General features: G+C 35.1%; 1 protein-coding gene across 14 annotated transcripts in view; it reads right to left on the bottom strand.

Annotated features, from left to right (window-relative positions):
• Nucleotides 1-13,895, bottom strand: part of ccdc120a (coiled-coil domain containing 120a) — a 138,455-nt gene that overhangs the window by 20,773 nt on the left and 103,787 nt on the right. For 8 of the 14 annotated variants that reach the window (XM_087264246.1, XM_087264250.1, XM_087264252.1 and 5 more), the window contains exons 2-7: nucleotides 11,002-11,101; nucleotides 10,810-10,891; nucleotides 8,659-8,789; nucleotides 4,283-4,399; nucleotides 4,065-4,188; nucleotides 1,915-1,971 (exon numbers count right to left, since the gene is read on the bottom strand). In XM_087264246.1, the coding sequence (XP_087120372.1) occupies nucleotides 1,915-1,971; nucleotides 4,065-4,188; nucleotides 4,283-4,399; nucleotides 8,659-8,789; nucleotides 10,810-10,843 (463 nt within the window). In that variant the 5' untranslated portion in view covers nucleotides 10,844-10,891; nucleotides 11,002-11,101. The remainder of the gene's footprint in view (nucleotides 1-1,914; nucleotides 1,972-4,064; nucleotides 4,189-4,282; nucleotides 4,400-8,658; nucleotides 8,790-10,809; nucleotides 10,892-11,001; nucleotides 11,102-13,895) is intronic. The other 6 variants (XM_087264248.1, XM_087264254.1, XM_087264258.1 and 3 more) reach the window with 1 other exon arrangement.

The following is a 13,895-nucleotide window of genomic DNA, read 5'->3' as shown; positions in this document are numbered from 1 at the left end:
GTCCGTTAGGATTACCTAAATCATTTACATTTGCTAAATGCCAGAATATTGAGAGAATTCTTTTTTTTTTTTTTTTTTGAGAATTTTATATTAATTTCTAGTCAGTCAAAAGTTTACATACATTTTTAGCTTTGCTTTTAAACTGTATAACTTTGGTCAAGTGTTTTGGGTATCCTTCCACAAGCTTCTCACAATAGTTTGAAAGAATTTGGGCCCATTCCTCCTGACAGAATTTCAGATTTGTTGGCTGTATTGCTTGCACAAGCTTTTTTAAACTCTGCCCCACAGATTTTATATAGGCTTGAGTTCAGGGCTTTGTGATGGCCACTCCAAAACATTCACTCTGTTGTCCTTAAATCACATTTTAACTAATTTGACAGTTTGCTTAGGGTCATGGTCTGTTTAGAAGAACCATTTGTGGCCAAGTTTTAATTTCTTGGCTGATGTCTTGAGATGTTGCTTCAGTATTTCTACATAATGTTCTTTCTTCATGATGCCATCTATGCAGTGAAGTGGACCAGTCCCTCCTGCAGCAAAACAGCCCCACAACATGATGCTGCCGCCCCCATACTTCACAGTTGGGATGGTGTTCCTAGGCTTGTAAGCTTTCCCCTTTGTCCTCCAAATGCAACACTGGTCATTATGGCCAAACAGTTCAATCTTAGTTCCATCAGACCACAGGACATGTCTCCAAAAATTATTCTGTTTCCCAGAGTAATTTAGCAAAGTGTATTCTGGCTTTTTTCGTAGATTCTGGCTTGTTGATTTTTCCATGCTGTCATAAAAGGAAGCAGTGTGTTTGAGGTTTTCTTTAAATACTATTCTACAGTCGTGCCTCCAATTAACACAAAAGACATCAATTAGCCAATCAGAAACTTCCAAAACTTTGACACCATCATCAGAGCTTTTAGTCTTGCATCAGATGCATAATCAGATGCATAATAGTCTTACTGCATGTAAACTTGACTTTCAAGAAAAGTTATAACAATTTCTCAAAAAATCTCTCTCTCATTATTCTGCTATTAAGCATAACAGAAACTAAATTGATAATCCAAACTTACCTAAAAGAGAAAAAGTTTAGTTACATTAACATCTGACTTTTTATTTAAATGGTTATGTGCCTTTTTAAACAGTGTATGTAAACTTTTGGTTTTAACTGTATATCTGTTCTTGTTCAATAAATCAGTTTTGTTCAAATGCACCAAAATATATTAACCATATAGACTGAGAAATGGATAATATTCATTTTTAAAATAGGGCTTACTTATTTGTATTATATGTATTTTTATTAAATATTTTTCATTCGTTAGTTCATTTTTCTTCAGCCTAGCCTCTGATTTATCATTGTGACACCCGATTATTAGGTCATATTATTATTATTTTTGTGTGTGTGTGTTTGTGTGTGTGTGTGTACGTGTTTTTGTGACATATCAGAACACAAATCTGTATTATGACATAGCTATGACACAGGTATTACAAAAAGGAGGTGAAATATGAGGACATTGGTGTAGTCCTCATTTCTCAAAATGCTTATAAATCCCACAGGATGAGTTTAATCAGAGAGTAAAGCTGCAAACAGTCTCCTGTGATGTTTGGGTTTAGGGGTAGGGTGGGAGAGGGCAATACAATATACGGTTTGTGCTGCATAAAATGAATGGAAACCTACGTAATGTACCAACTTTTCACAAAAACAAAGGTGTGTGTGTGTGTGTGTGTGTAGACGCCACAGGGACAGGATTAGTTGAGTGAGTGTTAATAACAGGCTCTTTGACTCATTGAAGTGAGACTGTAAATGACCCCCGCGGGTCTCTCCATCCACTCAACTCATCCTGCTATTGTAAAAGGGCTTCTTCTCTCAGCCTCTGGTGTTAATTATCCTGCTAATGTAATGCACAGATCCGTTCCACAACTCACCAGTGTCCTGAATGGTGGAGTCAGACGTCGAGCTGCTCTCCGACTTCACGGTGTTCTCTGAGGACAGAAACATGGACATAAGTGTTAATATTACACACTCAGCTAAGTCACATAACCAGCTGTCAGACATGAGAAACTCTTACAATAATAACAAAATGGTTGTATAACAGCACTTTTCCAAATGCTGTTTTACTGAGAGAAGATTTTTTCAAGATACAACTATATACTATTATTAGATATTCCTTGCAAAATATAAGTATTCAGCTTAAAGTGCAATTTACAGGTGTTATCAGGCCACCTAGGCCAGGGATTCTCAACCGGTGGGCCTCAGCGATCCTGCAGGTGGGCCGTGAGAAATTAAAATGAACTCTCACAATTATACTATAAATTTTCAAATTTCATTTTTAATATGCTTTATGAAAATGATCGAAGTAACGCACTTTCTCCTGTTCTCTGATTGATTACTTCAAACTTGGCACAAACACAGCCTCATGATTGCGTCTGCAACTAATACACACAAGTCTGTTCATTCGCAAACTATGCGTTATGTAAAAGTCTCTCTTTGTGTATTTTTGTGTGAACTATTTAATATACCCCCATAGTTTTATAACGGACACGCGTCCATACAGCAGGATCTAGCAAGGCTCAATGGTGTTTCTGCCATAGAAAGTAAAATAAACTTGCATATGAGCATCAGACGTGCTCTGGCGGAGCTGTTCACTCTTCCTGTCAGCCATCTCTCAATAATATTCAGCTGCAAATCCAACCACCATCAGATCGACACATTTCAACAGATTTAGGGTGTTTTACTGTATTTTACATTTGTTTGTATATTTTTGAAGAGTAGATATTTAATAGTAAATATTCAGTCAGTCCAGTTTAAAGCAGAAGCATCTTTTGCAATCTCTCTGTTGACCTGTGGTTCCCTTTGAATCTGTATATATATATATATATATATATATATATATATATATATATATATATATATATATATATATATATATATATATATATATATATATATATATATATATATATACACATACACATAAAACTTATTTATTTATTTATTTGTTAATAAATATTGGTTTAAACAAGCATTTCATACAAAAATATTAGAAAAAATGACAGGTGGGCCTTTGATCGGAAAAAGAAGTGGGCCCCGAAGTGAAAAAGATTGAGAACCCATGACCTATGCAGTTAAGTCATTGGACAACTGGTTTGTTCTGTAGCCAATCGAAAATATGTAGTGCTCAGCATAACTGAGTACACCCCATTTTGAAAATGAATATTTTTATCCATTTCTCATTTAATATATGTCCTGTATTTTTGTGCATTTAAACAAAACTGATTTATTAAACATATATATTTATTAAAATAATATTTTAGTCAATTGTAGGTAATACAATTAAATTTAAGCAAAATATTGCAAAAAAACACCTTAAAATTTTTCAACTAAACTTTTCAATTATTTGCTTCTCTTAATTTTTCCTATTTTTTAAAATTTGTATTTAATATTTTTCTGTAACATAAATTTGGGTTTACTAATTTTCGAAGCGTTATGGTAAGTTATTTTGTTAGATTATCTCCAGATTTGGCTTTAGTACTGACTAATCTAATGTTTATGCACAAATATAATAATAGCTTCCTATTTTAAAAATATGAATTTAAAAGAGAGATTTTATTCCAACCAAACTCAAAAAAATATGACATTCCCAAAAAGAAAAAGAAAATAGGTAATATATATATTTATTTATATTTAATATAAATTTCAATTTTTTTGTAAAATATTTTTATATGTCTATATAATTATGTAAATATTTATTTATATTTATATTTATTCTATTTATATAATTAAAATTATGTAAATACTTGTTTTATCTCTATATATTTACATTTGTAGAAATATTAAAGATTTTAACATGTGTTGCTTTTTTAATATATAACTTATTTATTTTCTGAGGTTTTACTCTAATAATAATGATAATAATAATAATAATAATAATAATAATAATAATAATAATAATAATAATATGTAAGAGACTTGATCAAATAAATCACAAATAATTTTTTGGTAACACTTGAAAATAATGGTTGAAACATGCACAAATGTTGTGTATTATTATGATGTGTGTAATCTACAAGCTCACCTGTGTGGCATCCTCTATGAACCGTGCGTTTGCTGTGCTGTGGATGCTGTTCTGCATCGGTGTGCCTGCGGAGGGCGCCGCTGAACAGGGTTTTCTTTGTCTTGCGCTGAGAGCCGTCCTCTTCCTGAACACAAACATCGAGCAATTCATGATATTTATCCATCACATAGCAATATTAAATCCGTGTCCACTCTTATTCTTCAAACAAGTCTGCACACCTCATTTTTCGTGTTATGTTTGGAGCTGCTGCGGGAAAGACCAGTCCTGCGTCTCACATGAGGAGCTTTCTCTCCGCTTTCCAGAGGATATTCATGAGGAACTTCACCTGTCAACTCCTGGGAAAAATTACAATTAAATGCACAAATTAACAAATAGACTGTGAAAAGTTCATAAAATACAGGCCTGGACAAAATTGTTGGTACCCTTCACTTTTGTACATATATTACATATATTTTTGTAATAAATTTGCTCTTTTATGTAAAATGATTATTGGAGAATTGATTTCTATTTCAAGCAAAACACCAGAATAAAAAAAATATTTACATTTATTCTCATACACACACACACACACACACACACAGACACACACACACACACACACACACACACACACACACACACACACACATACATACATACATACATACATACATAAATACATAAATACATCTATAAATATATATATTTATATAACAGGTCTGTCTGGTTCTCGAATCTGATTGGCTGATAGCTGGGACATATTTAAGTAATATCAGCACCCGTACAGCCTCTTTACCCTTTGTGTATTACTAGTACCGGGTTGGACCCACTTTTGCCTGCGGCCTTGTGCCAACGCACGCCTCCCACCAGTGTCGATATACAGCCATATCGCACTGCTACTCGTGTGATATTGCTCATATATATGTCTGTATAATTTGTTTTTGTTTCGGCAAGAAAATAAGCAGTTTTAATTTTTTTATTAGCCCCTTTAAGCTAATTTTTTCTTCAATAGTCGTTATACAATGACTTGCCTAATTACCCTAACCTGCCTAGTTAACCTAATAATCTAGTTAAGCCTTTAAATGTAATTTAAGTGTCTTGAAATAATATCTAGTAAAATATAATTTACTGTTTTCATGGCAAAAATCAGCTATTAGAGATGAGTTATTAAAACTATTATGTTTAGAAATTTGTTGAACAAAAATCTTCTCTCCGTTAAATAGAAATTACAGGGGAAAAAATAAACAGGGGGGACTAATAATTTTCACTTTAACTATATATACACACACACACACACACACACACACACACAAACACACACACATATATATACATATATACATATACATATATACACCTTACTAGTACCAGGTTGGACCCACTTTTGCCTTCAAAACTGCCTTAATCCTTCGTGACATAGATTCAGCAAGGTACTGGAAATATTCCTCAGAGTTTTTGGTCTATATTGACATGATAACATCACACAGTTGCAACAGATTTGTCCAAGAGCCAATTGTGCAGAATCAAGCTCTAGCAGGGGGGAGCTTAAACTCCAGCTCCTCCTTGCTTGCACTTCTTCTACAAGTGATGTCACTGGGTGGGGTGGGGTGGATGCCGCATTGAAACAGCTTAAAGGAGAAGGAGCTGGAGCTCAAGCTCCCCCTCATTGGAGTCCAAGTGGCTCTGCAGCGAGCAGCATCTCGATTGGTCGGCTGCACATTCATGATGCGAATCTCCTTTTCCACCACATGCCAAAGGTGCTTTATTGCAGTGGTCCTCAACCACTGGGCCGTTTTAGTTATTATCTGAGTCTAAACAATCTTTTATTTTGAAAAGAAACATTATTAAGAAACAGACATCTTTGAAAAGTTTTTTTGCTAAGGGGAAGTGGCTCAGTGAAGGACGCACGAATGGAAAAGAAATGGATCTGCAACCTGTGAGTCACGAGACAAGAATTTACCGATCAGCTTCAGCTTGCATAAAATATATACATTTCGGTAGATTAATTATCTCAGACAAACACAAAACACCCAAACACTGACTGCAGTGCTTTGTAATTTTCTCCATAAACTCGCTGTAAAATTGTCAAGCGTTGACCGGTCTGCAGTGATAAAAAGGTTGAGGACCACTGCTCTATTGGATTGAGGTCTGGTGACTGTGGAGGCCATTAAAGTACAGTGAACTCATTGTCCAATATTGAACTTATTGCTTTTGGATACTAAAAATGTAACTGTAGCTAATGTCCACAAACTGTACTGTTTATTAAATTAAATTATAATCATGATCATGACAATGTAACCTACAATTTCAGATTAGTTTTTAGAGACTTTAGTGATTTTAATGCTTTAAGTCAGTCCTTCCAGGACTTTATAAATCCAATTGGTTTTGGAAAATTGTGAAAAAATGGTGTTTTCACAGCAAAAACACAACAAAAATGGCATAAACAGTTAAAAGTCAGAATTATTAGCCCTCCTGTTAAATTTGAACTCTTTTATATAATATTAACTAGGCAAGTTAGAGTAGCTAGGAAAGTAATTGTATAACAGTGGTTTGTTCTGTAGTTAAATGAAAAACAAATTGCTTAAGGGGCTAATAATACTGACCTTAAAATAGAAGTAAAAACTGGTATTAATCAAGCCAAAATAAAACAAAAAAAAAGACTTTTCTCCAAAAGAAGAAAATATTATAAGGAATATTGTAAAACTGTCCTTGCTCCGTTAAATATCACTTGAGAAATATTTGAAACTGTATTGGAGAAAAGTAATCACAAAAGCAGTCAACTTAGGCTGCAAATTTAAAAATATGTCCCTGCTAGATCCTGGAGAGACTGTTTAAACAAATGACTCCTATGAGACAAATAAAACAATCAAGGTTTACACTCAAACAGTGTAAAAGAAGACTTTAAAATGGTAAGCTTGTTGAGATACAAGTTTGAGCAGAGCTTAGCTGGGCATGTGGCGGCATCTCAGCGGCGTCACATGATCTGGCAGCTCAGTACTGTGTGGTTTGCCAGTGACACCAGAGAGAGATGCAGAGTTTATCATGTTGTTAGAAAACACTCTTATTGCCAGATAAATAGCATCTAGCATACCTATTATACAATGCTTTCCCTTTATTTTTGACTTGAAAGCACTTTGAAATGAACATAAAAACAGCAGGATTCCCTTCCTTTTAACTGTGGCTGTGTGTCTTTGCACTTTTTTAAGCCATCTTCGAAACATCTTGTGGACGCGCTCCATAATGATAAAGAGACACTGTTTTCCAAACAGCTTCTGTACATGTGATCTGTACAAGAGTTAAAGTGGACAGTTTAAGTGGGTGTGTGTTTAAACAGACAAATACATTAACCCTTGTGTGCTGTTGGGGATTTTTTCATCCACTCTAGGGTGGTTTTGAGTCTTAATTTGGCCACAAAAAATATACTCTGGGCAAATATACCAAGCTTTTGTTATGTTTGGGGCTGCTTTTGCCCTATTGACATCCATAATAATCACATTTTTTGATTGCAAAGCCATGACACCATATAATTATGCATTTTTCTGTTTTGGTAATTTTTCCTGTTGGAAAAAGGTACAATGTTTACTGTTGATTAACAGTCGCAGTGCAAAAAAAGGTTCATAGGTTAAAAGGTTTATAGGTTCTATATGGACTATAGTATGTGTATGTGAAAAAGAGAGCACAAGAGAGACCGTTACACACTTATGTCTGAGAAAATCAAAATAAGCAGCCCAGCTCTCAGTACATAAACATACACTGTAAAAAATAAATCTGTAAAATTTACGGTAAAAAAACGACAGCCGTGGTTGCCAGTACTTTACCTTTAAAAATACGGTACAAACCGTAAAAGTAATTTCCCATTTTTACAGTAAACTACCGTATTTTATTAATTTATAGATGTAATATATCCGTATTTTGAATTAGCAACATCTACACATATTTTGTTACACAGTTAGACACGTTAACAGCAATTTGCTGGTGGTGATGAGCAAGTTACATAATGAACCAACGCTCATCACAAACAACTTTTCCCACAAGCAGAAAAATATATCAGTATGTAGAAGGTGCTCAGTGTCATTCTCACAGCTACTAAACACCAGTATGGTAACACGCATAAAATAAAGTCATGAAATAAACATTGTTTATTAACATTAGATGTAACATAAATCTCTAATGTACATAGCTGATGGGGAAACAACTAAAAAGATCCATAGTAATGTCAACGAAAAGCATAAAAAGCGATGTGCCATGCAGGGAATTCTGGGAAAGTCAATTTACGGTTATTCGCCGTATATATTAAGGAAACATACCGTTAACCAGGTTACGGATTTTTACTGTAGCATTTTTACAGTTTTTTACCGGTGAAATCACAGTCTTTTGTTTACAGTAGGTGTATTTATGCACACACACACACAACAATCTGCAGTTCTACTCCACAGAACACCATATTAAAGCCAGAAACATTTTTTGCACAGGCCTATTGTAAGAAGCACTTCGTAAATTAAATTTTTGGGTGAAAAATCCGTTTAAAATCCCATTCTTCTTCTTTAAACTGGGATTGGAATGTGTGTTGTGCATCGTGTTGTCTGGTAACAGAAGTGTGTTTTGCGCTACTGACCGCCTCCTGCAGACACAGGCGTTTGAGTTCTGCTAGTCGAGTGTTGAGCAGCGACTGAAGGCTCCTCCTGCGCTCCTGCAGCTCCACCATCCGCTCCGCTCGCTGCTTACTGTCCACAACGGCCTGTACATCTACACACACACAAACACACATTATATTATGGTTAGATTTTACATTAACATCTTTTAATAGTTTTGTACTAAGAAAATAAACAATAACCGGTTTCAAGGTTTACCATGGTTTGGAAAAGTCAACCACTTAGATTTTCTGTTATACCATTCCTAAGGTATATGTAAGTATTTTTAAATTACTATTTTACTTAGTTTTTTAGGGCAACTGTATCTCTAGCAGAAAAAGACCCATCATATTAAGCCAGTGGTCACCAAACTTGTTCCTGGAGGGCCGGTGTCCTGCAGATTTTAGCTCCAACCCTAATCAAACACACCTGAACAAGCTAATCAAGGTCTTACTTGGAATACTTGAAACATCCAGACAGGTGTGTTGAGGCAAGTTGGAGCTAAATCCTGCAAGGAAACCGGCCCTCCAGGACCAGGATTGGTGACCCCTGTATTAAGCTATTGGTCAGACCACAATTCAGCAAACATTTGAAAAGCAAATCACTTGCGCACCAACATCCAGCACGCTATAGACCTGAACCGTGCAGTGGCTTTACTCTATATCCACAGAAAAGAAAGATGCCTTTTCAAAATGTAAATAAATCTGTGTATTTAGCCTGACACGTTTACTGCTCAAAAATATTTAAAATGTTTCTAAAAATCAAATATATTGTGTTTAATGGGGAGGAAAAAAAGTTGTAGTTTGTTTTTACCCAGACATTAAAAACAAAACAAAAAAAAAACATGTTTTAGAGCAGTAATCTTAATACTGTCATACCGTGAAACCTTGATATTTTTATCCAAGGTTATAATCCCTTCAGAATCTTATACCTGCCCATGCCTATTTAAATGTAATGTAATGTGTATCTATATAGCGCATTTATTGTGTATGGCCATGCACCCGAAGCTCTTCACAATCATGAGGGTGGTCTCTTCACACCACCACTAGTGTGTCCATCCACGTGGATGATGCACCGGCAGCCACAGGACAACGGCGACAGTTCGTTCACTACACACCAGCTATAGGTGGAGTGGAGAGATAGTGATGAAGCCAATTCGGTGGATGGGGATGATTGGAAGGCCCTGATGGTTAACAGGCGATGGAGGTTGAACACGTGAACACAGGGAGAACATGCAAACTTCACACAGGAATGTCAACTGACCCAGCCGAGGCTCGAACCAGCGACTTTCTTGCTGTGAGGCAATTGTGCTACCCACTGCGCCACCATGATGCCCATTGTGAAATATTGCAAATTAAAATAACAGATTTTTGTTAGAAAAATGAGATGCTGATATGAAATTGGCCCAGATTTTGGTAAAAAAAAACAAAAACAAACAAATAAAACAAAACACAAAATGGCAGAAAATTTTGTTATGCGTAATAACAGTGGAATGACACGAGGAGAAAGTACTGTACGACTGAAATGTATTTAAATAAGTTGTTAATATCAAAATGAAAATAGCAGTTCCTTATATCATGTTTTCATTGTATTGTTAAGAAAGTGAAACTACATACTTATCCAGGATCATGTGAATAAGGTTATGAAGTACACTGTTCCCTTTACCGACATGTCCTCGGGAGTCTGTATTCCATATTAAACTTGCGAAGTCTGAACTTACAAGGAGAGGATGCAGAACTGAACTGTGTGTAGGCTACTTAATATTGAGGAAAAGCCCCAATCAGGCAAATGTCTGCAGCCCCGCCTCCATTTTCAGATGTCTCCGCCTTCCCCCATTCACACTGGCACAGAGCAGCAGTGTTTTAGAATGAAAACGGCATCTCCAGCGTTTCCAAAATGCTCCGTTTTCTGCACTCGAAAACTCAGATGTAGTGTGGACGGATGGCGTAACCGTAGCAAAACTTATGCGATTTAAAACAAAAACGCATTAGTGTAAGCGGGGCCTTTGTGAGTACATCTGCTTTAGACAAAAACCAAACCCACACCAGACCAACAACTGACAAACCAAGCCTCTTATATAGAAAGACAAGTTGTTATCAGCAAAGAAACACACACAGGCACAAAGAGGGGCTCACCAGGGCCTGTTATCAGGTGACTTTTGACCTCCATGTCATTAGTTGTTTGTGTCTCCTCACTGCCTCCTGATTGTAAGTTTACCTTCAGAGAGAGAAGAGGACAAACAAAACACCACCGTGATTAATGTGTTCGTCAGCAGGCTCAGCTGGAGTCTGTTAAGATCAGACAAAGTGTGCTTACACACAACTTACCTTCTCACCTTTTGGTAACAGTCATATGTCCTGCAGAGGTTTGGGCAGTACCGCGATTGACCTGAAGGAGGAGCCACCGCTGCAGAACACACTTTATGACCTGAAACATAAAAAAAAAACACACACTGTAAAAAATGCAGGGATCCACACTAGGGCTGCACGATATTGGAACAATCTGATATTACGATATTGAATTTTTCTGCAATAAATATGGGGTATTGTGATAAGATTATTTGAATAAAATCAAAATAACGATCTTGATAGACCCCCATATTCATATTTAGAAAACATAATAAAAGATCATATGAAAAAAGGCATCATATCAGAGTTTTTATGGTGTGCTGACAATGAACTCATCTGAAAATTCATATTGTAGGTTAAATGCATGGAAGGAAGATTTACAGTCTGAAGTTTCAGATGAGGACTGGGAAGAAGCCTGTACTAAGGCCCATACTATGCCTATAAATTCACGTCCTAAACTTATACAATATAAATAGATAATGTGGATATATGTTTTCACCTTGTCGCACAGCCAGAGTTTTAAACTTCAACAATGAAAATAACATTTTAAAATATTATTTATCTGGTATCTATTAATGTATCTTAATGAAACTCTAGTGAAATAATTTAAATATTTTATAGTTATTAATGTGAGACCATTATCAATATTATTTTTTATGCAAAATAGTATCCGTGTCATTTCACCCACAACACTAAATAGTCGCTTTAAAAAGTTTGTGTGAAAGATTATTCAGCTGTTGTCTATGAAATTGAATAGAGCCATCTGAGAACATCTTCAAGATGGAGGGAATTAAAATTTTTATCAACAACACTTAAAGAAAAATCAAGGTAAATATTGCTTGATAAGGAAATACATTTATTCTAAGTCATTTCCAAACATGCTGTAACTTCAAAGGTGTTTTTAAAAAACGAAATAAAGGTAAATAAGAGTGTTTAGTATACATGAAAGACTTGTATCAATTCAAAGCTAATCGCTGAAGCTGTCTCTCATTTTTTAACAATAAACTTTTGAAATATCATTTCCACCACTGTCACTTCCATCACCACACACATTGTTACGACCCTGTCTTCTCTTTCTTACCTTTTGGTGGCCTCTCAATGTGACGTCAACGTTAGTTCGTTAATTTATGGGTGGAGAATGTATATATTTGAATTTTTTTGTGAAGAAAGGCACTTCCTCCGGTGGAGCGTTATTCCACAGAGAGGTAATTTTGCTCCAACTCTTTTGTGTTGCCGTCTTATGTTTTGTATTTTGTTGAGAGAATTTCATCTGATTTCTTATTTATTTTAAATCCCTAGACAGTTTGTTATACTTTATTATTCCCTTTAATAAATGTTTCCTTTTTGTGTGTCTGATCCTTTTTGGTAAGGTCGGGAGCGAGCTGGCCGTAACAACATTTAAATAAAAAATATTTCAAAAGTTCTCATCACACATTGTTAAAAGTGTATTCACAATGTATAAGTTCATGCTCTATTTAATATACAAACACAGTTAACCAAATTAATTACTAAACCAAATTAATATAAAGGTGTAAAATTCGGCATTCAATTTATTTATTTCATTGACAAACGTATAAACGTTTCTCTCAAGGTTTTTTTTCTTCACTCCTATCAGGTGAAGTTTTTTTTCCCTCTCCGCTTTCGCCACTGGCTCGCATGGTTTAGGATTGGTAGAGCTACGCATCGATGAATTGGCTCTTCAGTGTTTGAACTCTCAGTAATGATTTTAAATCACACTGAACTGAGCTAAACTGAACTGAACTTAAACACTAAAAACTGAACTACCCTGTTCCAGTTACTATGACCATTTATGTGAAGCTGCTTTGACACAATCTACATTGTAAAAGCGCTATACAAATAAAGCTGAATTGAATTGAATTGAATTGAATAAGTATTGTATATATTGTGGAAATATTGGTTAAACTAGATACAAAATGATCTTAGACAATGTTTGACTGCCATCATTTATTTCATTTTAAAATAAAAGCTGTGTATTGAGATGTGGTGGAGTTGACATTTGTTCAGTTCACGATAGAAAAAATGTTTCTCTTCTTATCTAAGTTTGTCCTCGTACAGATCTTAAAACTAGACAAATTGTTTAAACTGATAAGGCTATGTTATGGTAATTTTGAAGTTGCCCGCAGTTGAAGAATGGCCCTCATATCTCAGCAGGGTCCGTCATGGTTTTGGGTCGCCTTGAATCATTTCCTTTGTGTTACGTGGATATTTGCAAGTGTCGTGACTAATTGCAGCGCGTTTCTTTAGTTGTTTGTGTTGTGACCAATTTGCTGTGCCTTTCTTCAGTTGTTTGTTCTGTATAAATTTGCAACACGTGTGCTGTCAAATTGATGAAGATCGTTTCTTTATTTGATGGTGTTTTTTGTAATGGCATGTGCTTTCTTAAACTGCAGCGCGTTAAACTCACTCGGCCACCGAAGAAATCAGTCAGATGCAAATGTGAAATTTATAAAGCATAATGATGAGAATAATCTGAGCGTAACATTATTAAAAGTCTGATGACAAAGAATAAATGAGATACTAAAGAGGTCTTGTTTAAAACAAACCTAAGAGTTTGCTTTTTTGAATGCAGATTAAAGATATAATGGAATCAAAATATATGACAAATAAAAAAAAGTTTACTTTATTTTAAGAAGTTCTTGTTTGGCAAGTACCACTGTAGTATTAACAATTAATTTAGCAAAATGACATGCAACTTACCTGAGGCCAAACCCTAGCCCTAACCCTCACCATACTGTATAAGTACAAATATAACAAAGAAACCTTAAAATAAAGTTTAAGCATAATTCATATAAATAAAAAAGCACATAATAGAACTATAAATTAATTTAATTAACACATAAATAGCACAAAAA

This window comes from Danio rerio, chromosome 8 (genome assembly GCF_052040795.2).
Source record: "Danio rerio strain M-AB ecotype USA chromosome 8, GRCz13ab, whole genome shotgun sequence".
NCBI lineage: Eukaryota > Metazoa > Chordata > Actinopteri > Cypriniformes > Danionidae > Danio > Danio rerio.
This window is presented reverse-complemented; position numbering and strand designations above follow the sequence as displayed.